Source organism: Parambassis ranga, chromosome 2 (genome assembly GCF_900634625.1).
Source record: "Parambassis ranga chromosome 2, fParRan2.1, whole genome shotgun sequence".
Classification (NCBI taxonomy): Eukaryota; Metazoa; Chordata; class Actinopteri; family Ambassidae; genus Parambassis; species Parambassis ranga.
This window is the reverse complement of record NC_041023.1, coordinates 4,940,308-4,966,645: the sequence shown is the minus strand read 5'-3', so window position 1 is coordinate 4,966,645 and position 26,338 is coordinate 4,940,308. Positions and strand designations below refer to the sequence as shown.

General features: G+C 44.6%; 1 protein-coding gene across 4 annotated transcripts; it reads left to right on the top strand.

Moving 5' to 3' along the window:
• Window positions 1-1,070: 1,070 nt before the first annotated feature.
• On the top strand, window positions 1,071-24,498 carry LOC114427283 (MAP7 domain-containing protein 1-like). Of its 4 annotated transcripts, none has more exons than XM_028395255.1 (17): window positions 1,071-1,447; window positions 10,733-10,954; window positions 12,618-12,686; window positions 14,524-14,687; window positions 14,970-15,078; window positions 15,825-15,929; window positions 19,268-19,387; window positions 19,739-19,866; window positions 20,068-20,213; window positions 20,691-20,941; window positions 21,111-21,447; window positions 21,526-21,706; window positions 23,201-23,305; window positions 23,415-23,465; window positions 23,554-23,596; window positions 23,677-23,919; window positions 24,351-24,498. In XM_028395255.1, the coding sequence occupies exons 1-17, from the start codon at window positions 1,381-1,383 to the stop codon at window positions 24,359-24,361; spliced, it is 2,352 nt and encodes a 783-aa protein (XP_028251056.1). In that variant the 5' UTR covers window positions 1,071-1,380; the 3' UTR covers window positions 24,362-24,498. The 4 variants fall into 4 exon arrangements, with proteins under 4 accessions (XP_028251056.1, XP_028251047.1, XP_028251064.1 ...); XM_028395246.1 differs by having other exon boundaries at window positions 19,715-19,866; XM_028395263.1 differs by lacking the exon at window positions 15,825-15,929 and having other exon boundaries at window positions 19,715-19,866.
• The last annotated feature ends 1,840 nt before the right edge of the window (window positions 24,499-26,338 follow it).

The window sequence follows — 26,338 nt, the reverse complement described above, 5'->3', positions numbered from 1 at the left end:
GTGATTACACCGGGCAGTGTGTCCAGTCTGCTGTTATGACAGTTCTCCTCGCTCCAGGCCGCTCTCAGCTGCTGGAAATCATCTGATGGATCAAACCATTCAGGAGTCCGGCAGTTCAGTGGACAATAATGTTGTGTTCCGTCTGACGAAACTGAATAGGAATGCTTTTTTTTAACTGATAAGACGTGTTGTTTGACCGTTCGAGTGCGTCATTGATTAGGTAATCGATCGGGTATTGTGTAGGTAACAGAGTTTCTGCCGTCATACCACAGTTGGTATGTTCCGGTTGTCCGGCATGCGGTTTTTCACTGAGATCGATGACGTTAAGCTAGAAAGAGGGGGAATGTTACCGGAAATGAAGCAATCCTGCCTTCAGAATAAAATACTAAGCATTAAAAGAGAACAGTTTAATAAATGTTTATTTTAGATTAAGGACAATTGGGCTACTATGGTTAAATAAACAAACCAGCGTTAAACTATGTTAAGTGTAACAAGAAAAATATTAATCATATATATTTACACTAACAATATTCCGATGTTACATGTTTTCCTTTCCGTTTAGAATGGTGCATCATTGTTGGTGACAGATTTTGTGTGTGGGAGAGACCTATAATAATTACTGACACACACACATTCAGTGGTGGAGAAATGGAGCATTCATACATGGTCTAATAATAAACACAAGGAATTAAAACATACCACCCGTTGTCACTTCAATTTCCTGGATACAAATGACGACCGATGTCCACCATTTATTGTTGTGCATTTTTTTAGACTGTGAACCAATGATTACAATGGTATACATAATTCGCACATTAGCACATTTATTTTGAATTTATCAAGTCGTCGTACAGTATTTATTATAGAAGACACATCATGGTTCAATCGACATCTTAATTGTAACAACTCTAAAAACATCTATTTAGTTTTCAACAAAAGGACTATTACTTACTTTCCTTGCAAGAAAATGCCCTGTGCATATTTATGGAGCACCAAATACATCTTTTATTTAGAAAATCCAGACCGGAAGTGCTTTGGTCTTCTTATTAGCTTCACATGGGTGCTGCGTCTCTGAAGCTTTTTTATTCTCACACTGTAGATTTTCCAGTAAAGACGGACAGCTCTGCTGGACTGGTCTGAGTCTGTATTTTAAAAGAGACACTGACGATATTTTGTTGCTATTTAACATTTTATAATTTCTGCGCTTTCTTCGGCCGGATCTGGTTTCATTTCCACATCATTTTTTTGGCCACTTTTTCTTGTATTCCGGTTGGATTTACAAAGGGCGTGTTTGAGCGATCTGTACCGGGAGTCTCATCTCCTGTACTTGGGTGACTCTGAGGAATGACAGCAACTGGAAAGGGGCTGCCACCCGCTTGAATGGAAACAATGGATTATAAAGACCTTGGACATAATTTCGAGGAGAAGCTGACACTAACAGATAAATGTAAGTATCAAATTCAAAATGAGGTCATCAGTAACGTTGTAATACTATAGCGTATTTTCACATCATTTACTTTTTTTTTATCTTTAATTTTGATTTTATTCCAATATCTTGCCTTAAATTTTCATTTAAAAATGGATTCAACAGCTGCAACACTGCAGCCAATCAGATTCATCCCACTAAAAAAAATCTCATAAAATGGGATCTTAGTCCATCCACGCACACAACAGCAGGCGGGTCCTGACCAGCAGAGATCCTGGAAATGCTGCACCGAGCTGTGGTCTCCATTACCAAACACGTCAGTGGTGCACTGGTGGTGGAAAAACGGCCCACATATGCAGTCCTGGGCAGCTCTGACACTGAAGAGCTGCTGCAGGTGAATGCAGGGCAGCGAAAACAGCAACCAGACCTCCACAAGAGTCTGTTGACTCAGGACTGCAGGGCTCTGTTATAGGGTCTAGGTTTTTCTGTAGCTGATCCTGCAGCAAGAAAACATTGGCTTGAAGTTGAATTCTTTTGATTATGCAGGTCAGTGGTCTGTGGATGCTCTCATTATTATCAGGTGGTGTTTTTGTTACTAAATGCCTTCAGTAGTAGCATTTTTACTCTGGTTCTTCTTGTATTCTGCTCAGTGAATTACAAATTTTCTGTGTCAAAAGGTAGAAATACACAGAGGACTAGTGTTACACTTCACACCTCCATCACTCCACCATCCACTGGTAGAAGGTCGAAAGCCCTCCCCCCTGGTTTCCACTTGATGTGAACAACACAGGATGGAGAGGCAGCTTTTTATTCATGCACAGGCATGGTGCTCGCTTGATGCATGTGTGGGTGTCTGTGCAATAAGAAGGAGCTTCCTAATAAGCATTCATGAGAAGGATAACAATGTTATGGGCCATTTATTGTCTAACATGAACTTCAGAGGGTGCTTTTAGGGTGTAACATGTATTTTTATTGATATCATGTTTATTTATTGGAGCTGCACCGCTGCCTTGTATTGTTCTGGAGCTAATTCACCCATCGGTATATTGTCTAAAATGAAAAACAAAGCGTGTTTTAGTTCTGTGAGCTCCAGCAGAGCAGACCAATATGTGACGTTATCAGGAATGCTTGACGCCGAAAAAGGCAGGGGCGTTAGATAAACAGCAACATTCTTTCTCTCTGACTCCTTTCCGAGAGCTGGAGTCTCATTCTTGTACACAGGCAGACGGAGAGAAAGAAAAGTTTATTTACGATGGTCTGAAGCGCCTGCAGGGCTGCGAGATCGCATCATAAGCCCATATCAAAGTGATTAATCTGTGTGTTGGAGGATCTCTGTTCGAGCCCCTAATGCATGTGGACCATCCAAATCCCTCACACCCCTCCTTACCCCTCCTGACATCATCTCTCCTGTCATCCCTCATCCAAAACCAGTCAACCAGGGACGTTACACTGCCTGTGTGCCTGCTAGGGTTTTGCTGCTGAAGCTTTTCCTTGTGGGACACAGCGAGCAGCAGCTAGCCTCTCTTTTTTACATGAACTCAGGGAGTCACACCAGGCCTCTCCAAGACATGACATGTTCAAAGACTCTCTGTTTGCGGCTCACAATAGGAGTGGCCCCGGCTTCCGTCGTTGAGACAATCCACTGTTTGTGTAACGTCTTTGTAAAGGAGTTCAGACTGTATGTCACAACTCCTTCCCACCCGGACTGAAATATCTCCGCCCGTATATCTGCAGCGCCATCGTACCGACTTTCTCTGCCTCGCTGCCCTGCAGTCACTGTCTCACTTTGGAGTTAAATGCTCCTCTGTGGAAGTAATCATGAGACGTGGACTCCCTTTGGCCCTGTGAGTTTCCCCCAGTCATGCTGACGTTATGTTCTTGGAACACTTTCAAGATCCCAGCCAGCCTGGTGTGTAGTGTAGATTTTGGCCCGAAGCCTTCCTCCACTGCCTTTAGATTAAGCAAAATAAGTCAGTCAGGAGACGCTTGTAGCTTGTGTTAAATGTCATTATTTATTCCTGCTACATTGAGTGCTACTCTGGTTCATATAAAATAGTAACATGCTGTGCATGAGGTACCTGGAGGATTGTGTTGATAGTGATTCTGTGTGGCACAACGTAGGCTCTAGTGTTAGCTTAGTCAGATTGTGTCATTTCGGTAGAGAGCAACACTACCCTATCAAACTTCACACTGCCTAAGTTAGTGCATAGATGTAAGTGTGTCAGGTCTGTAGAGATAGATCCGTTACCTTTGAAATCTCTGCTGTGTCACAATCATTTGTAAAGGAATAAGGAGCTTAGTAATTTTCCTCTTGTGAGACTTTTATAATCCTAATGTCTGAATTAGGAAGAGGAAGGAAGAGAAAAACAAAAGACAAAGCTCTTCCCATTTCCAGCCTTCAGAAGGGGCTCAAGTTCTCACAGCTCTGCCAACTGTGTTTCATTTGCGGCCTGGGGGCTCGAAGGCTTATGCACGCCGGTGGGAGGGATGGGTGTGGACGGGATCAGCTAGTATGACTCTGAGAAACTGCACGGGGAGTCAAGGTCTTGGCATGTTGTTGTGGTTTGACTGGGTTCTTGAAGAAGGAGACAGAGAGACAGAGAGCGCTCTTCTTTGCGCTCCACGTCATCCATGGCGGTGACCAGATGCTATAAATCACCACTGACACACCAGTAAAGCAGAGGAAATGCTCCTCTCTGCTGCTGAGTTTAAGGAAGGAGAAGGATGCAGCTTCCTGAAAGCCTGTGCTCAGATTAGTCATGTTTTCCTTCGTACCCAGCATAAAAAAAAAACAGAACTCATGAATGGGTCATTGATAATAATAATCCCGTTCCTAGCATAATCCTTTTAGGAAGCAGCATGAGGCAGAGTTTAGTCACTAAAGGATCTGTCATATCACATTTTAATGATTAAAGTTGTGTAGCAACACATCCCTGCATGTTATTTTGTATAGATAAGGTGGGGGGCACTTTATGCTAATGCACTGTCTACCAGAGTTTATTCCAGAAATAATAAATTAAATACAAAATACTACAGTAAAAGGTGGAGCTGAAGGGTTGATGCCTTAGCCTAGTTTCAGGAATTGGTAACATGAATAATAGTTTTATTGCAGCCCAGTGGATCTCTGCGCTCGAATGTAGCCTAAATTCTCCTCTTGAAGTTTCTCTTTGATGCTTCAGACCTACAGTATTGATTGTGTCCTTGAGGCCTTTCCAACCAACCCGGAGGCTTTTTTTAATTCTGCAGCTCACTCAGTTTTTACTTCCTTGGGCACTAATAAGCCCTAATTCATGCAGCTGGATTTATCTTCTGGCATTCTTCATAAACTCAGCTCCTACCTGCCGACTTTTGTTGTTGTAAGATTTTTCGTAGACGTTTGGTGCGTTCGGTTGTTTCCTGTTCCGTTCTTTACCCATGCTGCCTTGCAGCGGATGTTTTCGTTTCGGATGTGATCTTGGACCCCGGGGGGAATCACCCCCCCCCCCCCTTCCCCCCCCCCTCTTCGAGAGTCTGTGTGCATGCATGTGGAGATAACAGCCATGTTGTAGCTACATTTAATGTTTGCACCCACTTAAACAAACATGCGCCAGTCACCTCACACAACACCGCTGTCACAGGGCCCACAGGCAGATGATGTGACAATTAAAGCTGCACAACCCGAAGAAAGCTTACAGACATAAAGACGTCGCAGAGAGAAACTCTTTCCTTTGGGTTGTGTAGAGCTATCATCATGTGGTTTGTCAGATGTTTGCTTTCTTACTTGTTAGCTGGCTATTTCTGACTTGCAGATGAACACAGGGTTAAACCAGTTAAACTGCAGCTTTTGTCCCTGCTGCACCAGTCAATTGATTACCTCTGCAGTCTCCCACGGTGACGCCACACCACACAGCTTCCTCTGTTGGCGATGTACCATTGTATTCTCAGAAAGATGCTGCAGAAACCTCCTCTTGTTGTCAGCGGTATTTTGTCTTACTGTATTGGCTTCATGTCGTAACAGAAAACAATGAAACTCTATAAAATGCAGTGCTTGAATCTACAGTGGAGCCTGTCCTATTTCAATAAGTGTTCCAGAAATGATGCTCTCAGATAAGACGAGCATGTACACAGCTTTCCAAAGCGTCCTTTGTTGACCCTCTGCTGCCAGGCTGAACTCCACGACGGCCCCCTCGCAGCAGTGAAATCAGACCTCAGCTGAGATTAAACTTAGCCCGTCATCACACCTCTCCACGCTGCCAGGTCAACGTTAGTAAGCCAGACAAAGTTATGCCCTATTTTATGAGTGCAAAACAAGAGTGCAGCTGTGGTCTTTATATACGGCTGTGTTGATTTGGTGTTTCCATCACAAGATTCCATCACAGATACACTGTCACTAATAGGTTTTTACTGAAAATGGCTTCAGAACTCTGACAACACATGTGAGCTGGAAGACCTGCAGACTACAAATACAACTGGGTCCATACACTTTAAAAAGTTAGTTTATAAAACAATGGTCTGGAGGCTGTTGTGCAGCTTTAGGCTAACATGTTCTTATTGTAAACATGGAAGCCTTACAGCTGCGTTTTTAGCTGTCGAGCAGTCCAGAAGCAACACACTTTCATCTGTGGTTGCTCCTCTGGTTATTTTACAGCAAGGTTCCCTCTCTTTTAGCTCCACTTTTGCTTTCCACCAGCTGCTATAAGCCACTATGGCTCCATTATGTTAATCACATATCAATGTAATAAGAAGCATTTATCAATTATTTGAGTTCTATCTATGGTCTATACAATTCCTTATTGTCTGTCTTTCTCTCTAAACAGTAGCCATCTTGGCCAGTATGTCTGTAGTCAGCAGATTAAAGAAAAAATAGTTCAGGCTACTTCCCTACACCCACAGAGTGTGTGTTCATGACTGAGAAAGGAGGTCTCTGCCCTCTGTTTGGCTACAGAAACACTTACTGTTGCTACGTTGTGGAGATGATGATGTAATGCTGAGATCATGGCTGAAAACCTCAGACACAACCCTCCACGCCTGAGATATGTTTATTAAAAAAAAAGCTTTCTTCTGCCTCTAAAGCTTTTACTGTCACTGCATAACCCTTCGACTTATCTTTAGCATAGAGATGATAAACAGAGGAGCAGAGAAAAGTGAATAATAGATGACTCATGTATGATTTACTCCTGGCTCTGTTTGGAATCTTTGTGACTGGGTAACCCACTTCTCTGTGGTTAAAAGCATCTGGAGGTCCCTCCGGTTTGCAGAGGAGTAACATCCTGTTGCCTGTTCACTGTCGAGTCCAATACACACTGTGCTCTGTGTATGGTACTAAGTTCATATTTGTACAGGCAGTTTTCTTCTGCTGTATATTTCCAATTACATATATTGTCAAATACGGTGCTTTTTTACTACCTACTCAAACGTACTCAAAACTCTTGTGAGCAGAGACCCATCAGCATGCAGCCAGGGTGGGATCGAACCTAGCTGTAAAATAAAGTTTTGACTCTTTCTTTGTGGCAGAGCAGCAGTTTCTCCACCCAGTAGCTCTGCATGTTGCTGCTGAGCACAGACGCAGCTGTTTGTCTCAGTGACCTCTCATGGCAAAACGAGAGAATCTGACGGGTTCAAAGGTTCGTGCAGCACAGACACTGGTGCTGTTGACATTTTGTTTTTGGGGGCTTTTTTTTATGTATCACGCATGCTTGATTTTGGACTCAGTGACCTCTTGCTTTGCTTGGTTCTGTTGGAGATGTAGCTCGGGAAACATTAAGGTGACACACACACACACGCACACAGAGAGTGAAAGAAGCTCCTCTGACACTTTGTTTAGGTGCTAGGAATGTGTTTCCTCTGCTTCTCCCTGGGGCGTGGATGCTTGTTGCACAAGAGCATTTCCGTTTTTTTCTGTCCTTAAAGGAAGAAGAGGTGGAAAGCGTCTGTCAAGGACAAACAAGCTCTGTTTTTAGGTGAAATATTGTACATTCCCAAAGACGCTTTGTGAAGATCAAACAGTGAGATATCCTGTTGCTTTGACAACGCATTTGATCTCTTTCCCTTTGTGCTCTTCATGGATACATTTATCCAGGTCTCTGCTGCACACACACACACACACACACACACACACACAGAAGGCACACATGTGCTCATACATGCAAGCAATATGTGGATGCCAGGGATTCCTGAGGTCTGCCTGACCCAGATCCAACATGTCGCACTCATTGCACACACATACACGTACGTATCGGCTCTATCATGCACATAACTCTAAACAATAGAGCCTGACCTGCTTCACACAGCCTCCGCCTTATTAAAAACACTCATTAAAGAAGATTTCTGTTTCCCCAGCTTTTGTTGTTATACCAGATAGATTTGGACTTCACCACCTACCACATGCCCACACACACACACAAACAAAGTGAGGTGTCCTGTGCTGTAAATCTGGTGTGTGTACCACATGGCTCAGTTTGTGGTCACTGTGCAGTCCCAAGGTGCCTCAGCAGAAGCCAAACCCCTTTTATGGCCGACGATCTCAGTATGGCGCTTATCGCTATTTATAAACACAGAGTCTGTCACAGTGGCACAGAAACCTGAGAGGGCTGCGGAGGGACAGGGAGCCGAGGGCGGGAGCGGCGGGCGAACATCATGCTGAATTTGTGTTTCTGTGTTAAATGGAGCTTGTCAAACGATCAGGTGTGATTACATGCACTTGTTGACTTTATGCATTAATTTCTGCTGACGGCTGTAAGGAAAATAGTGAAGCACAGGACGACAAGAAAGAAAAGTGTTATTACTCCATCAGTGAAATGTTGCCCTGGAATTAATCGGTCATCAGTTTTGGTTTGTTTACCTTTAGACGGCACCACTCATTTGTCTTTCATTGCTTATTGTTTGCAGTGTGCTCACACAGCTAATGAGATTCTAAAAAACACTTAAAAATATGGTGATTATCAGTTCGGTTTGGAAGGTACGAGATGTATAATCTTTGCTGTTATTTATAGCATTTAGAGATGAAGAAAGAGTTTAAACTGTAGTTTCAGCTGCTGTCATCACACGTCTCAGTGCTGTTTGAGATGTAAGAAAACACACAGCAGCCACACCCATGCTGCACTTAGGGTAATGACTACTTAGAGTCATATGAGGGATGTCGTCCTCTGATGTAGTCTTTGTTCTGTAGTTTAGTTTAGGCTGTGCTGTTTCTTGTGATATTGACAATCCTCAGTGACTGACACACTGACATAAAATTATAAATAAGATCTACAAAATAGCCTCAAACATGGTCCTGCAACCCAACAATGGTTGTATTGAGCAGAGACAATGGGAAGAAACAATACGAAGCAGTGAAAGCAGAGGTTGTTTTTTTTTTAATTCTAGGAATTGAAGTGATTGTAATTCCTTCGTTGTGCTCGGTGTGCCTCTTGCAGCCATATAAGGCCAGTAAACTCGTCAAATTCAACAGTCAGACACACTCTGAGAACACGTAATCTTCTCAAGTAAGGAGGAGCACTGCAATCCTCTTTTTTCCAAATCCTAATCCCTTTTTTTCCAACATCAGGTAGGAGCAGTGCCATCCTGTTAAAGCATGATCAAGCATCCTTTTTTTCCTCAGTGTTGCCATCTTGTCCAAACACATACGTTGCCTTAATTCACATCCTATTATTCCCCCATTAGTATTCTGTAGTGCAACCTGTGCATTAAGCTCGGTGTTGAAGTACAGTGGGGGTAGCTGGAGAGGAGCCCGGTGTTAATCTGTGATTTATGTGGTTCGGTGAGTGTTAGGATGGGCCTGAGGAGAGCGTCACGCTCCATCTGCCCATTGTTGGCTGGCTTGAGTACAGAGCTGGTCTCCAGCCTCTCACCTTTCTACCTCACTGTCTCTGAGAGCCTGTCTCATTATTTCTCCAGCTCTGTGCCCACTGTTACTGTCTTTATCTGCCCTCTTTTTTGTCTTTTTTAAATCCTGCACTCCCCATTTTTCTGCTCTGTCCTCAGTGCTGCAAAGTTTTCATTGTCCTCCAGCTCTCTTTTCTCTGTAAATCTCTCCTCTCACTCCGCACATGTCCTTGTAGGAGAGCACACATTGTCCCCCCTTTTCTGCTCCAGTCCTCACAGCATGCGTCACTGCAGCTCTGTCATTTTGACAAGCAAGCTTAGAAAGGAGGGAGAAGCAGCGGCCGAGCAGAAGAACTCGGTTGACACCATCAGCAGGATGGCTGAGCGTGAAAACAAAGGATTGAAACAGGATGTATTGTAGCCCTCCACAGGGGTCAGAGGTCAGGAAGTGAGGCCTCATGACCGGATCTGTGTGGAGGCACAGAGGGCGCATCTCACGTTAGGATGTTTTCACACAGACGCTTTTAGCATATTTTATATTATTGATGATTTTAGAGGCAGTTTTGTCCTAACTCCACCTGTGAAACTGTTGGGCTGAATGCATATAATCTAAAAGAAACCAGTGTTTAAAAGCCTGTGAGAGTCTTTCGCTGCATTCAGGTCATACAGGGTGGATGGTGATGGTGGGAAAAAGCTCAAGGCTGTGTCCAAAAATCACTCTTTAATCACTATATAAGGCCCTATATAGTGCCTTTGCCGTTTTGTAATGCTGTCCGAATGTGTAGTGAGAGTTTTTAGACCCTATATAGGGCCCACAATGTATCCCACAATGCACCATAAAAAGTAGTGTTAGAGATACAGAGGAATGGTACATGTAGTCTGAGCTGTCTGTGCTGAAATGTGTATAATCTGTATAAACAGATAAAGTTTAGAAGTATTTTGTTAAAACTTGCCCACAGTGAAGTCAGGGGACTTATAAATCATTTTAGGGAGGCGGTTCTATGGGGACAATTAAATTTAATTTAGCTTTAACCCCACGACAATAACTGTGCAAGCATTTCATTTTAGGGAAGCAGACTCACAAAAGAAGCTCCAATGTTTTCTTTCTTCTTCGCCTTCAGGAAAAATATCTCAGCCTCTTTTTTCTACTGTGTGTAATGTTGATGTGATTCCCATGCTGTGGCTCTCACCTGCTGCTAGTGTTTAACAGTATTGACGGAAGATTTTTTTTTTTCCTCTGCGGGCCTGAAACCTTTGGGATGTAGCGTAGGATCGTCTGACGTGTGTGAACTGCGTGTGAAAGAGATGTTAATTATTTCTAATGAGGCTGCGGTACTGTGTTAATGAAGCCACGGAGGGTTTTTACAGGTTGATAGCAAATGTGTGTCAGTCAGCTTTTATTGGAAGTGTCACCTCAGAGAATGCACACTAATGGTGACTGTCAGGATGAGTTTACATATCTAAACATCAGTTAAAACACTGCTGCTCTTCCTTGTCTTGCAGCTCTGCCCCTGCAGACGGGCTCCCAATCAATCCAGAATGGAGACAAGTCTTTAGGGAAGGACCTCCTGTCTCCGGATGACTCTGCCATTTCAGACCTCTCTCCTAAAACAGACTCCAGCTCCAAAACAGAGACCCCCAGCAAGACAGATGCCTCATCCAGCAAGACAGATGTCCGGCCATCCACGCCCGGCACCAGCAGCAGCAGCCCACAGCCCAAGAAAGGTAAACTGTCAGCTCTGATTAGACATGACAGGATATTAGGTCAGACTAGCAGCTTTGTGGTTTGTAGGTGACTCTCAAACAAGTTTTGAAATAGATTTTGTTTATTATTTCTTAATCCGTTTGTGTCGTTGTTCTGCCACAATATCTCAAAGATCCCTGCGTCTTTCTCCAGCTTCCTTAAAGGGGAAGTGCTCCTGCATGTTTGTTTTTTGCAGTGATTTTGGTCCCTGCTGTGTCAAGCACGTTAGCAGCACAAAGGGGAATTCCACTGATTTTACACATCAAAGTCGGTTTGCAGAGTTTCTGCACATGAAGAAAAAAGCTGATGTGTGTGTCTGATAAACTGCCTCACAGTCTGTGCTTCACTGTCTGCAGTCAGGTTGCATTGTGGGTCGTGTAGGACAAGATGATCTCTCTTGTCCTGACTTTGATGGATTTTTATAACGGGATGGATAGTGATAGTGAAGGCACTGGACTGAACAGACTGTCAAATACATTAAATGTCTTTGTGTGACATTGAGGGTGGCATTAAAATAGCACTAACAATAGCTACCACTACAGAATCCTTCATATTTGCTTTAAATTGGCAGAGCTGCACCATTTCTCCCCCTCCCAGCTGTGCAGCTTTCTTCAGTTGTTTATTATTGCAGATAAAATGTAAAAACTGGAGTCAGCATTTTCTCTTCCTGCTTGTTATGTGTCTGCGTTCGGCTGTAGGCTCATTTGTTTTGAACGTTCATCTTTCACCGCAGCGAGGCGGGTGTCTTAGTTTTTCACAGGTTTTTCACGTACACTCTGTTCTTATGGAAGTTTCAGTGTAGATCGAGTCTTTCCCAGCAGACAGATGGTTGTGGCTGAGAGCCAAGTCATCATTTGCTGTGGAGACATTTACATGGAGGAACAGTGATAGAAAGGTGGAGGAGGTGGAGGGGGTGATGCTGCATTAAGTGACGTCTTGATGGTTCTGGACCAGCAGGCCCGTCAGATGTATTTTTCCTTCACTCTCCAATGTGGTGTGTAGGAAGCTCACTGCAAGGTGAAGAAGAAGAAGGAGAAGAAGAAGAAGAAGAGAGAGAGGGAGGAAATTCAGGTTACCATGGAGACGGGGCTGAAGTGCTGCAGGGCCCTCTGTGATTGGTTGAGAATGTGCGGCATACATAATTGGATACAGAGAAGAAGAACCACAAAAGCAGACGAGCTCAGCGAGCACCCCAGGGGGTCCGGGTCGAGGGCGGCGTGATTGGCTCGTCAGTCGCAGAGTCAGAGAGCGACACAAATCTTGTGTGTTCGGAGACTGCGTCTTTCAAAGTCTGATTACGGCTTCAGATGGAAGAAAAGCAGATACACACAACACCACAACTGACCTTAGAACTGAATCTGTGTGGGAATCAGGACTAAACATCCTTTTATATTATTCCCACCTATTAAATTATATTCAAGGTCACTACATCTTAATACTTATTGTACTTTAGCTCGCTGGCAAGAGTCTAAACAAGGAGTCTCAGACATTCTTCTTATTTCCTGTTCAAACTCATGATTATACCACTAAAGTGTCAAATATTTCCTGAAGCCCAAAAGTGGAGCAGAAGGTGACTGCTAGTGCTATTTTAATGCCTGTTTACATTTAAAAGTTAAGCCGAATTCTTTCTCGTTTCCACCACAGATTCGATGAGCTCAGAGCAACGACAGAAACTTGCCAAGGAGCGACGGGAGGAGAGAGCCAGATACATCGGTAAGAAGCATCCGGAACGTTTCTAACTAAAATAAATCCTCTGCTTTTGATGCATGAAGCAGGAATTTCTTGTAAGAAACTTCTGCTGGACTCCTCCTCCTCCTTCTTCTTTGTGCCTGTCACTCTCTGCTCTGAAGTGACTGACGGTTATTGATGTCTCCTATTGTTTCTCCTTGCATGGCTCTCAGAACAGCAAACTCAGCTGCAAGGTAAGGGGCTTCACTAAAAACTTCCAGCATTCACAGCCATCATGCCATGTGGGAGTAATCATCCGTGTGACAGGGATCCCATTTCCTTTGGGTTGTGCTCGCTCTTCCTCCCGCCATGAATCGATTATGTTTGGTCGTCGTTCGGTTTACGTTTTTGAACTCTGTGAACCTTCTGCAGCCTCACATTTTGGTTTAAATCCTTCATGTTTAAATTTATTTTGGCTTTATGTCCTGAATTCCCACCCACCGTGCATGTTCCATACCTATAATCATGGTTTTTTTACTTCTCCTTATGAAAATACCATGCCATTCCAAACACAAGAAAGCCTCCTCTGGACCTTTCCCTCCAAATGAAGGCCAAAGAGTGAGCAGCCAATCAGAGCAGGGCTCAGAGGGCGTTTCCCTGCAGAGACGTCTCTTTGAGCCCAAGGCGCTTGGCGTGAAAAATGAGCAGTCATTATCATGAACTGAGACCAGGCCTCGCAGACAGATTAGATTTAATTACTACTTTCATTAGCATCAATAATGTGGTCATGCTGCAGCAGTTAGAGAGGAACTCTGCTGCCTTTTTATCGCAGTATCCGTGGTTACGCAGTCTGCTTCTGCGTGTAATTACACGGTGCAATTCTTTATCCAAACAACACACAGGTAACAGTATAGAGAGCTGCACAACAGGAGGGCTCAGCATGCTGTTATGTAACCACGCTGCAAAAATGAGACGCGCGCTCACAAGCATTAACGTGACGTATTGTCAATTCTCCCAGAACGTAATTGGATTTTTTCAGGAATTGGATTCATGGAGGGGCGAGGATGGATTTCTCATTGTCGATGAAGCTCAGGATTGTGAGCCTCTTTGGCTCATTAGTGGAGATGAGCCACGGAATACCGAACTAAACACGAAATACATCTTTGCCTCACAACACCGCTGCATCCTCACACAGCCTAATCCACTAATCTAACTCACAGCAGCATTTCTCACCATTCCTCCTCACCCACACCGACATAACCATTGCTTAAAGTCTCCGCAGTACTACACTTTACATGGAAATACATGTGTATATATATATATATATATATATATATATATATATATTTGTGTGTGAGCACTGCAGCAGCTGTCCAACATCGAAGCACTTGAATTAAAAAGGATTGATTAGCATTTAATTGTCACCCTGAGGAATGTGCACACAGAGGAACTGGTGTCTGCTGGAGGCTGCTGTAAACCACAGCAGGACGTCTGCTTATTTACTGTTATCAGAACTAATGAACACACTGTCTTCCGTCTGTTTCACCCATTCTGTTTGGGTTATACGCTTGTGAAGAAATTACTGGAGGATAGGGAGACGTTGGATTTATCCTTGCTCAAACATTTTAAGATGACCAGCTATGGAGCATGTCCTGCTTTTGGAACCAGTATCAAGTGGCCACTTGAGGAACCGCTTGAGCCCCGGTTATTGCTGCTTGATTGGAACTAATTGTTAGCTATGCTATAACACAGCCCTGCAGAGCTACTAGCATGGCTGTTCTCTGATCATGCAGAGGAAACAGGGGGGAAAAAATCACAATAAATTCCAGCTCATCATTTTTTTTTTAATATCCCTTTCTCTTTCTCTGTGGTGCCCCTACAGCTGCAAAGAAGGCTCAGTGGCTGGAGAAGGAGGAGAAGGCCCGACGCCTGAGGGAGAGCCAGCTGGAGGATCGTCGGAGGAAGCTGGAGGAGCAGAGGTTGAAGGCAGAGAAACGCCGAGCGCTGCTGGAGGAGAAGCAGAGGCAGAAACTAGAGAAGAACAAGGTATGATAATAACAGTTCTCGGGAATAAATATGAATAAATATTGTGGGCAGCAGTGACTCAGTAGTAGAGCAGGGTTGTCCAATAACCGGAAGGACTGTTGTGTCCTTTACCCACATTGCCTCCAGTGCACTCACTGGTGTGTGGCGCTCTTTGCTGGGCTGCCTTAAGCAATTTCCTTCATTCACATAACAGTGACTTCAGCTTGAATCACAGAAAGCTATAAAGCCGACAACGTCATGAAGAAGCTGCCAACTCAGCTTTGACTCGCTCTCTTCCTGTAGGAGAGATATGAAGCAGCTATCAAGAGGTCCACCAAGAAGACCTGGGCCGAGATCCGCCAGCAGAGGTGGTCCTGGGCAGGTGGACTTAACCAGACCTCCCGTCGAGAAAGTGAGTTCCAGATGAAGCACACGGACACTCAGTGAAGCCACATAATGAAAATACACACACATATGAGACGTCCTCAGTGTAACTCCAGGCTTTGTGTTGCACAGACTGTGACTCACTACTTCCAAATGATGCAATTCAAGGAAACAGCCTGTGAAGGGTTTGCTGTCATACGGGCGGGGTACCAGAGGCTCTAATTTATGATGTTGTCCCTTGTAATACCTCAGTGTTTTTTTCTGGGCCAAAATTGGCTTTGAGAGTCAAAGTTGTTTTTTTTTAAATTTGTGTGACAGGAAGGTAGCTGTCACACACGTGTTTCATTAGATCAGGAGTGTGACGTGTGTTTTTCAGAGCTGTGAGCTTATTCCCCTTATTGCTGTCAAACATGTGACAGACCTGTGACACTGAGGTTCAAAGTTTCTGTCCTTTAAAGTGTGAAAGATCCTGCTCATGTGTGTGTGTGTGTGTGAAAGATTTGATGCTAGCTTTTGCAGCAAGGAACAAAGCTAAGCTGCACCAAACCCTTCCCATACTCTCCTCAAATTTCCTCCCACTGTTCCCTGAGCCTGTCTTCAGTTTTGATATTAAATTAAGACAATGGTGAGTCCCCTGTTCGCAGCTGCATGGTCCAGACCCGAGGGAGTCCTCGATCCTCTTGTCTGTCAGTCCTCAGCTGGGGCCACACCGCCTGCACCCCCCCCCGGCCGCCTTGTGAACAGTTGTTGTCTGTTGCGTTCTCTCCGGTGCAGGCAGATGCTCGGCCTCCACGGTCAACTTGCCGAGACAGGTGGACCCTGTCATTAACAACAGGCTGTCCAAGTCCTCTGCCACGCTCTGGAACTCCCCCAACAGAAGTAAGGACGGCCCGACGTCAATGTCCACCAGGCTTCCTCTTCCCTTCCCTTCCCCTCCTCTCCCTTTTCATCCCCCTTCCTCCACCCCCCCCCACCCCCACCCCCCTCCTCCTCTTACCCTAATCTGGTTTTGTTTTATTTATTATTATAACTGTCGTCTCTGGTGGCCTGCCTGCCTGCCTGTGCTTGGTGACTGGTCATTTTTACCACCTACTCCCTCCTTATCTCACACTCTCGGTCTCGCTTGCATCGTGGGTTTTGATTTTAGTTGGTGGTTTTTGTCATTGATTTGAGTCTCCTCTGCATTTTTGATCAGCCTTCTTTTCACCTCGACATCACTGTGGTATATTTTCGGTATCTGTGTTTCATGGGTTTATAAGTTTACATCTTGTCACAGCACCTTCTTTTCGGTTGTCCCCCCTCCACTGTACTGTTGGTGGTTTGTTGTGGTGGTGGTATTGGTGGTGGTTATTATAGTGTGACTGTTACTGTAAGTAAGAGCACATAGCAACTAAATGCACACTTTATTTCATTTTTAAATTGATAATTGTCATTAGCGATTATACTTGTCTTGCTTAGTTATTTAGTTTCTTAGTTTAACACAATAAAACTTTCCTCTTCATCAATTAGAAGGTTTCTCTGTTAGCATGCTAGCAGGATTGTGAGGCATTAGCATACTAACATGCTAAAAAAAGCTGACAGGTGTAATGTCCACCATCTTTGATTAGCATGTTAGCATGCTAATATGTATATTTGCATTGAAGATGGATGCTAAAATGTAGCCAACAAACATGTAGCTGCTTTCCATTTATGGATTTGCTTTTTGTTGATGGGACACACTAACATTTAGCACATTACTGTATATACTTACATGAATTTCAGCAGGTTATTGTTATTGCTGCATTTGCTGGACGCTGCTGCATAGGCCCCCGCTATGATACAGGATATTTTCTGGCTACCGGTGTCCTTAAGAGAAAACATGAGGATCACCACAATCGGCTTATTCTTCATGAAAACCTGCTTGAAATCCAGCCAGTAGCTGCTGAGACGTTGCAATCCTCATCGCCTGCCTGACTTCTATACAGATAAATAAAAGTAAATAATGTTTCTTACAAGAACTTGACGTTAATAATATGAAAAAAAAACTGTGTTAATACTTTTTATTTAAAAAAAACAGAATATTTAAATGACATTCTTATATCAGACTCATTTCATCAGACTTCCTGAGTTGCCTCGTATACATATAAGCAGCATCGTCTTCATCTCAGATTCGTCACTTCTCATGATGTCTCATTATTGATCTTATCACCCACAGTGCAATCAGCAGTTCCACTCTCTCGGCATCACAGTGCAGAATGAGATTTTGTGCCTGATCATCACTATTACAGCTGCTCTGATCCGTCATGCACATGAAAGGATCAGTTATTTCTCTGCAGAGTCGATACTAGAGAATCTGAGAGATGCTCTGCGCTGTGACGTTTGCAGACGCAGACATCAATCTCTACCTCGAGGTGAACAGTCGATCACCAGGCAGCAGCTCAGCCTCCTCTTGCCGCATTAGAGAAAGAAGAGGAGGAGGAGGGAAACCACTGTTGCCTAGCAACAGGAGGTAGTCGGGTTATCAGATCAGTCCAAAAAAAAATCATTGTGCAGGAGCGGTGACTATAAACACGTACAAACAACAACACCTGACCCACGCCGGCGCTCATTGTCCTCATGTGTATGTGTGGTGTGTGTGTGTGTGTGTGTGTGTGTGTGTGTAGGTGTCATGCATACCTCAGCATGTGTCAACAGAGGGATCGCTACAATAGAAAGCATTGACAAGAAGCCGGAGTTGTCAGCACAACATGGCCGAGCCGTCACTAAAACAAACAAACTTTCGTGCACAGCAGGTTGTCAGTAAAAGTTCTTTAAACTCCGACAGCTGTGGTGATGAATTAGATCTTCTGTTTCCATGTGTGCTCCTCTCCCATTGGAAAAATATATGAGAATAAAAAAAGTACACAATGTTAGAGAGATATTAAGACACCAGCGTGTGAAGAAATGAAAGTTCACCACTTAAAAATCCCCCCTATACACTTCCTTATATTTTTTAATAGAGATTTCAACTGTAATACACCAAAAACATGTAGGTCACAGTTGCTTGGCGACAACAGTTTCAGAAGTACAATGCTTATATTTTCATCTGATTTCAACAATTTTAGGCATTCTTTGTTTTTTTAATCCTAATTTTAATTTAAAAAAAATTTACTTTCAAATAAATGTATTAAAATAAATCAATCTGCTTTGAAGGACAGTGGAGATTGAATTAATAACAGTAAAACTGTCTTTAAATACAGTTTTCAGAGGAATATGTATTAGATTTCTATGTGTATAAATAACTGTTTTCTTCTTATAATTCCACTCAGAATTTAATTTCTTGATATAAACATTTACAAAGTTGGTGTCAGTCTGAAAGAACATGGCTTCTTGGTGTTTGTGCTGTGTGTTTCCCACCCGTCATTACAATGCATTGGATTATATCCTGCTGTTGTTGGACATCACATGTGCTGACTCTTCATCACATGACGCTCGATAACAGTGAAGAGAGTGCACGCTGAGCAGAGGTCAGGATAGAGTGTCTCTGCTCATAGGACAAACGGCGCTAACGCTGCACTGCACTGGGTGTGAGTGGAGTTGAGCAAACAGATGCCACTCATTCTTTTCGTACAGTGTGTGTGTGTGTGTGTGGTGTCTTTTTCTTGTGGTAAGTAATGAGTATTAACTCGGGATGGTCTTCTTTGTGTTTTATTTTTTGAATGTGCAGTACATTCATCCTGTGAGACCTCTTTGAGTCTGATCTCGTCTGAGCGGCAGGCTGGAGTCCTACAAACATTTCTCAGCAGTGGGCGGGGTTAAAGAAGTGATCTTAAAGGGCACATCTGCTGATTTTAGGTCACAAACACCCACCAAAACACTAAAAGAGTATTCATTCGCTTCTTAAAATAGTCCCTGACAGACACAGAATATTCAAAAATGTTTCTCTAGTTGAGTTCTGTTGTAAACGTCTGTAAAAATCAAAGCCTGTCAGGCTGAATAAACACGTCACAAAGGTGTTTATTTACAGGAGTTTACCTCATATCCAGTTAGCATTTCCTCAGATGTTCCATCATCCTGCTTTGATTCAGTTCATGTGTGGTTTTACGAAGTTTCCAGCTGCACATGAATGCAACATAAATCTCCACTCAGCATCAGACCAAGGCAGACGTCATGCAGTGAGTGAGTGTGTGTGTGTGAGATGGTGTGTGTGAGAAGTTTAACTGCAGTTACGTGATGCTAACAGCACCCTCTCATGTCAGCCCGCAGTCTGCGTCTGAGTCCCTGGGAGACCCGGATCGTGGAGCGGCTCATGACGCCGACGCTGTCCTTCCTGGCTCGCAGTCGCAGCGCCGCCACCCTCCTCAACAACAGTGACTCCCGTGAGTGTGAGACCTCTAACTAGACATTTCTACTCCCCCCAGTGTTCTGCACACACAAGAAGGATTAATATTATCTCACAAACCTGTTTTCAATTCTTGATTCTCTGGTCTGTTATAACATCAGACCAAAAATAGCAATATAACAATAACATAATTATTTTGTGTGTATTTGCCCTGTGTTCAGCCGTCAGCTGGTTTTAAATCATTGTTGTGCGCCCTGTCATGTTGTTATCACTCTGCATGGTGTGAGTGTGTGTGTGGGCCCTGACCCCCGGCCCTGCCGCCGCTCTCTGCATGTCTCTGTGTGTGTTTGTGTGTGTTACTCAGACTCTCACCACTGCTCCCGTTCAGCCTCTGCCAGCCCGCTGAACGCCTGCTCCCATCACCACCCGCACCAAAACACTGCTGAGCGCTGGAGAGTCTCCTCCGCCAGCACGCCCGACATCACGCAGCGCCAACGCCGACGGAACTCCACACCGGTAAGTGTGCATGATGACTCTGATTTACCGTGAATGTATGAAGAATCAAGATTTTTTTTTTCAGCTGGAAACAGCAACTCAATTAATTAACTTAATGCTCCTGAAGCACGCTGACATTTAACAAAAGGCCAGAATCTGCAAAATATTGTATCAAGCAGCCTTAGCTCGGGGTAATAAGTGGTGCTGCTTCTATTCATGAAGGTGGATAAAAAGAAGAAAGAGAAGAAGGACAAGGAGAGGGAGAACGAAAAAGAGAAGAACGCTCTCACAAAAGAGAAAGTGCAGAAAAAGAGACAGACGGCAGCGTCGCCTGCGACCACAATCCAGAGATCCAGACCAGAGACCAGGTAATACGCCCTGTTACTGGAAAAATGTTGATTCATTCTGAATGGGGACAGACTGAGAGAGAGAGATGGAGGTCACGTGCTTCCTCCCTGGAGCAGGTTAATGTCTGACAGATGGTCCGATGTGCTGTAATCTAACTAAAATGTTGTCTGCTGGACTTGGCTCAGTCAGCCGCCGTGGGTAGACAGCAGTTCTCAGAGCTCTCAGACAGAACGGGAGTTTGACTGATGCACAGAATAAAAAGATGGCTTCCTGCCTCCTTCCTCTCATGTTACACCCCCTTCAGTCAAAGAATCATGGCGACTGGCTGTAAAGTTTCTCATGGAGTCACTCATATCTTCCACATGACCTAGTTATGGTTTTTTATGTAGCACACTGGGAACCTCATTACCTTTCAAATGTCATTTCCCTCCCTTACTCTCGGCCTTCTCACGTTCCTCTTTCTCCTGCTCATATTTCACCTCTGCTCCGCTCCTTAGCACCCCAAAGCCCAAAAACAGACCTCCGTCACCTGCCGCCCCCAAAAGTCGCCCCCTGTCCCCGCTGGTGCCAGCAGCCGCAGCTATGAAGACCCCGATGGGCAAAAAGACTCCTCCTCCTCCCTCTGGTGCCAAGACCAGACCGAAAAGGGCCCAGACGCCCGCCAGAGTACAGCCCCAGACGGTCACGGCGGTCGCCGTGGAAACGGGCCACGAAACCCAGCAGCCTGACGCTCCGGAGGAGAAAAAGGGTGAGTCTGGTTGTTATGGTGACAGGATCCAGTGCTTCAAGGTGACCTAGAGGTTTTGGCAGACATCAGCGTCTGTGTTTGTATGTGTGTGTGTGTGTGTGTGTGCTCTATTCTATGACAGCCTTTACTGACCTTCTTGTCTGTTTCCTCTTTGTCGCTTCCCAAACAGCTCCCAGCAGTGTTCCTGCCATCGTGGTTTCCTCTGCTGCAGTCACACCTCCATCCCTCAGCCCACCGGTTGTATCCGCAGCCTCTCCATCTGTACCAAGCGTAGAGCCAGCAGTCACAGCTGCCTCTCCTGCAGCCCCCTCCATCAGTAATCCTGCTCCTTCTGCTACAGCCACTGCCACTGCTCCCCCAGCTGCCTCCACCCCAGCCAGCAAGCCGTCTGCAGGCACCAATGACCCAGAGGAGGCCGCTCGTGTCCTGGCGGAGAAACGTAGACAGGCTAGAGAGCAGCGGGAGAGGGAGGAGCAGGAGCGTCTGGAGCAGGAGCAAAGGAACAGGTCAGTGTCTGCATGTGGATATCAGAACAGCTGTGCATACAGCACATAACACAGAAACCTCCTTTTTTTTTTTATTAGGATCCTGCGGGAGGAGGCGATGGCCCGGGAGGCCGAGGAGAGGAAGCGCAGAGAGGAAGAGGCTCAGTTCATGGCCGAGCAGCAGCGCCTGAGAGACCAGGCCCAGCGCGCTCAGGAGGAGAAGGAGGCGCAGGAGAGAGCGAAAGCCGAGCAGGAGGAGAACGAGAAGCTGCAGAAACAGGTGGGTGAGATTTAAAAGCTGCATCAGCTGTGTCTGCAAGGCCCATTGTGAATTAAACCAGTGTTGTACTCACAAGTCCAGGAGGCAGGAAAACTGGTGAGGGGTTATTTGAAGGTTTAGACCACAACAGCATGACAGAGCTTCCTTATCCAGAGGTCATTCATTAGCAACTTAGGAGTGTAGCACTAGGTTGCTCGGTTACCCATGCATCTTCAATATAGTCCCCTTATACATTAAATCAATCCACATCCCTTCATCATCGTCATCATCACGGGCAAAAAGGTGACCTTGAGCTCCATTTTTGAGTGCCAAAATAGGGAGGATGCCATCAGGGTGTAAGAAGGAGTTCCCTCCTCTAGTGTTGCCACAGTGTAAAGTACAGTGTTGATATGCAGCATTTTTGTGCCTCGTCGTTTCCTTGAATCCAGAGAAAAGCTACCCATAGAGCCACATTAATGGCAGATCCACCAGGTTGAATAAACTGGAATTATCCTTGAATGCCAGTAATCTAGTGGGGATCAAACCTTTGACGCTGCGTTTACAGTAAGACAGATCATCGCTTCCTGTTAACTGTAAATACTCTCTGCGCTGAAAACCCTTTAATTTTCCATTAACCACCACGACACTCTGTGATCCCCACATTCCACTAAGCACATTTACCATCTGGGCAGATTAGTGCAGAAGAATGTGAGTCTGCATGTGAGCCCAAACATCAGACCTTCACCCCCTGACTGTCTGGCATCTGGGCAGATTAAAGGAGCAGTGTGTATATGTGCGTGTGCCGCTATCACGTACTCGATGTGTGTCACGCGTTCGCACTAATAGTCAGAGGCCCCTTGTCTGCCCGGGCAGATGCCAGCTGGTGACCTCCATAATGGTGACGAGCAGAGGCTGAGGAGGCCATTGTGATCGGCGGTGATAGTGACAGGCCAGTGCTGCCTCTGTCTCGTCCACTCGCCTCTGGAGGCTCTCAGCCTCTTTACACTTGACTCCACTTTTCCACTCAATCGGGTTATTGTTTCACCCTGACAGCGCATCGCTGCAGACCGGAGTGCCCTCAGATTTTTATAGAGCTCATCAAATTTAAGTGTGGTCCTCTGTGAAAGTGTGTCTGTGGTTTAAAAAAAAAAAAAGACGTGTTAAACGGCAGCTGGCTGAAATTTAGGATTCATGCAAACATCATAATTTTGTTTTCATCGCTGAGTTTAAAACATGTGTTTATTTAGTGCTGGGTGTAAACACCCACTAGGGCAGATACTGAGATACTGCACACTGGACAGGTGCTGCCCCCTGGTGGTCGATTGGTTTTTCTGTTGGTTAAATGATATTAAGTGCTTTTTATGCATATTTATATCCTTAGATATCTCACACATGTATCACCTCATTTAGCCCCCAGAGATGTTAAAATGCACATGTGTATTTATTCAGACCCTTTGTTTAAAAAAAGGAATACATTTTTTAACGTTTTTTGCCTCACCTTTGTGTTTATCGCAGAGGGAGGAGGCCGAAGCAAAAGCTCGCGAGGAAGCTGAGCGCCAGCGTGTAGAGAGGGAGAAACACTTCCAGAAAGAAGAGCAGGAGCGACTGGAGAGAAAGAAGGTGAAGACACACACAGAGAGAAAAAAACAGAGTTCAGAAAGTCACACAAGTCATACAGCAGCTTAAAAACATCAGCCGCTAACGTAATCTCTCCGTTTGATCTGTACAGCGCCTAGAGGAGATCATGAAGAGGACTCGGAAGAGCGATGCAGGAGATAAGGTAAGTGTGATTAGTCTTAAAGACACTTAACTTCCTCTTTGTCTTTGTTTTTTAGAATAACACAAGTTTGTGTTGTTTACATTCACAGAAGGAAGTCAAAGCTTCTCCACAGGTCAATGGCAAAGAGCTCGGTAAGAGAAACTGTCACATCTCATGAAATGAATTGTTGCCATCAGAAAATACTAATATTCCTCCTCTCATCTGTCTGCAGCTCCGGGAGGTCCCGCCGCACAGAGTGTCTCCGGCCCCGCTGTTGTGAATGGCGTCCAGCCCGCTGCTCACCACAATGGCGTCTCAGCCAATGGAGAAGCTGCCGACTTTGAGGAGATCATCCAGCTGAACAACAGCAGCAGCAACAACCCTGGCCAGCAGCAGGGTGGGCCCATCCTGGCCTTCGAGGGAGGAGAGCCCTTCTTGATGAAAACAGGCCCTATGAAGCCTCAGCATGTCGCAGGTATACAAACAACACACACCGAAAAAAATGGCTTCAATTGAGGCAACTGGACGGCAACAGGTCTGCTGCTGTTGTGGCGGGGAGGTCTGACCTCTGTGGGTGGATCTCTAGTGAAACCCAGATGACTAAAGACGTCTGTCCAAGATGTGTACATTTTTGTCCTCGAAGGAGTGTCCACTGTCATGGACCTCTGACTCCTGTCCTGAGGAGGTGGCTCTGCTGTGCTGTGCTAGCTCCACACATGGCCTGGTTGCAGGTTTTGGTCTTTAGCTGACTTTGGACCTGAGTCCAGTTGCCTCGATTTAAATTCTCAGACAGGTGAAAAATGCAGCACATCTACCTGACGACACATGAAAACTGTAAACTAATTTCAACATTGATGTGCAGTATCAACATGGCGTCCTGACTGCTCTCCCTGTATGTCCCTGCAGAGGTCCTGTGAGTCGCCACACATCCATGGAGACGCGCCTTATGTCTCTGCTTGAGCTATGAGATTCATGCCACACCACAGCGGCTTCTTATTATTAAAAAAAAAAAAAAAACAGTGCCAAACGACCAGTGTTGTTGAACTGCGCTGAACTCACATCGACAGTATCTGCCACAGAGGACAGCAAAGAGGAGGAGGAGGAGGAGGAAGAGGAGCAGAACTCTGCCTGGAAACTCATCTGAAAAATATATTTAAAAAGAAAATAAATAAAAAAATGCAAGTATTCTCTGTCTTCAACGCGTGTTCTGGTGCAGCATTTGTTTATGAAAAATATCACATGCAGATTTTATGGTGCACCTTAAAGATGACTGACTGTGTAACAAGTTTTAGAAAATACAGTGTAAGACCCTGGAAATACATAATATTTGACAATGGTTGTTATTATTACCGTCGCTATGATATTGTTATTGTTATCTTAAGTTGAACAATGTGTGTGTGTGTGTGTGTTTGTTTGCTGTTTGTTTTTTTTTGTCTTGAATTATTGAGTTATTTAACATGGGGAGCATTGTAAGGACTGGCCACAGACAGTGTATGTAAATGTATAATGAGCCTGGCTGCCTCGGCCTCCTGTTACAGGGGATCTGTGAAATAAAGCTTTATCAAAGGGACTGAGAGCTCCATGTCTGTTTGTCTGCACATCGAGTGTACTTCCATGGCTGAAAACGTGATTTGTTTTTTTTATTTCAAATTTGCATTGTTTGGTCAAACAATCACTTTAAAAGTGGCCACAGCAGTAAAATCCTGTTTTTTTATATTATTACAAAAGTGGTAATCTAATGACTGAACATTTCTCTGGGCTTTAGGTGAAATAGTAAACATTGTGTAGACATCATTTCAGGAATTTCTAACCAGTGTTTATGCAAGAAAAAATAAATATATCATAGTACTAGTGGAAACATAACTGCAGTTTGTTCTCTTTGCCAGAAGGTGGCAGCACTGCCCCTGAAATACACACATAAAACGTTTTTGTGCACTTGAACACAACAAACTTTAAAACAAAGTTCAAGAAAAACCCATTGGGTGGTTTATATATTTTCTCTTAGTTCATATGCACTGTGATAATTGGATTAGATTAGATTAGATTAGATTAGAATAAGGAGGATTTACATCCAGATGTTATCATTAGATTTGTACAGATACAAGTTTGTGTACTGCAAAATGTAGAGCTACAACCTTTCTTTATATTCAGCCAGCTTCTTTTCTCCATCCAGCTCTGCTGATTTAGTTCAGTGGTATTTATATCTCTTACCAAGTAGGCCTAACTGTGAAAGCCCATAATCCTAAAACATGGCATCATCGGAACCAGCTTCTGAGCATGGCGCAGGTCTAAACCTGAAAGCTAAATGAGACTCTTTAGCATTTTAAAGATGTGTTTCTGTCACGTTTCCTCTGACGGACCTGATGTGATGAATGTCTGTGGGAAACTGGATGCTGTGTGAGCAGCTGGTGTCGGCTTGGCCGTGTCTCCAGGTGGCACAGAGCAGAGAACTGACCGCAGACAGCTCTGAGGTGTGCACCAGCCTCCACCATCAAAGCTGGGACATTTCTCTTTTTATTTGTCCACTTACTACATCACAGTCTAGCAATCAAATGCTAAAAAGGCCCCGCAGTCAGTGCTGTTCATGGACTTTGTCCTCAAACAGAGCTCTGATTGCTGCAGCGGCTCGGACAGCTCTGCCACAGGGGCGAGAGAGCGGATCAGGTGTCCAACAAAGCACACTGGAGCTTGTTGCACTGTGACCAAGCTGCCATTTGGCACAGAGATGTGATTCTGGACAGAAACTCAGAGAGATGACACATCTGTGTGTGTGTCTGCTTTGGTGTGCTGGTGGTTTTATAATTAGAACACTTACTCACCAGACAATGCAGAGTCCAGGCTGTGAATAATGAGACTCTGTGAGCTACACAGGAGCTCATTTCTGTATTTTGTTG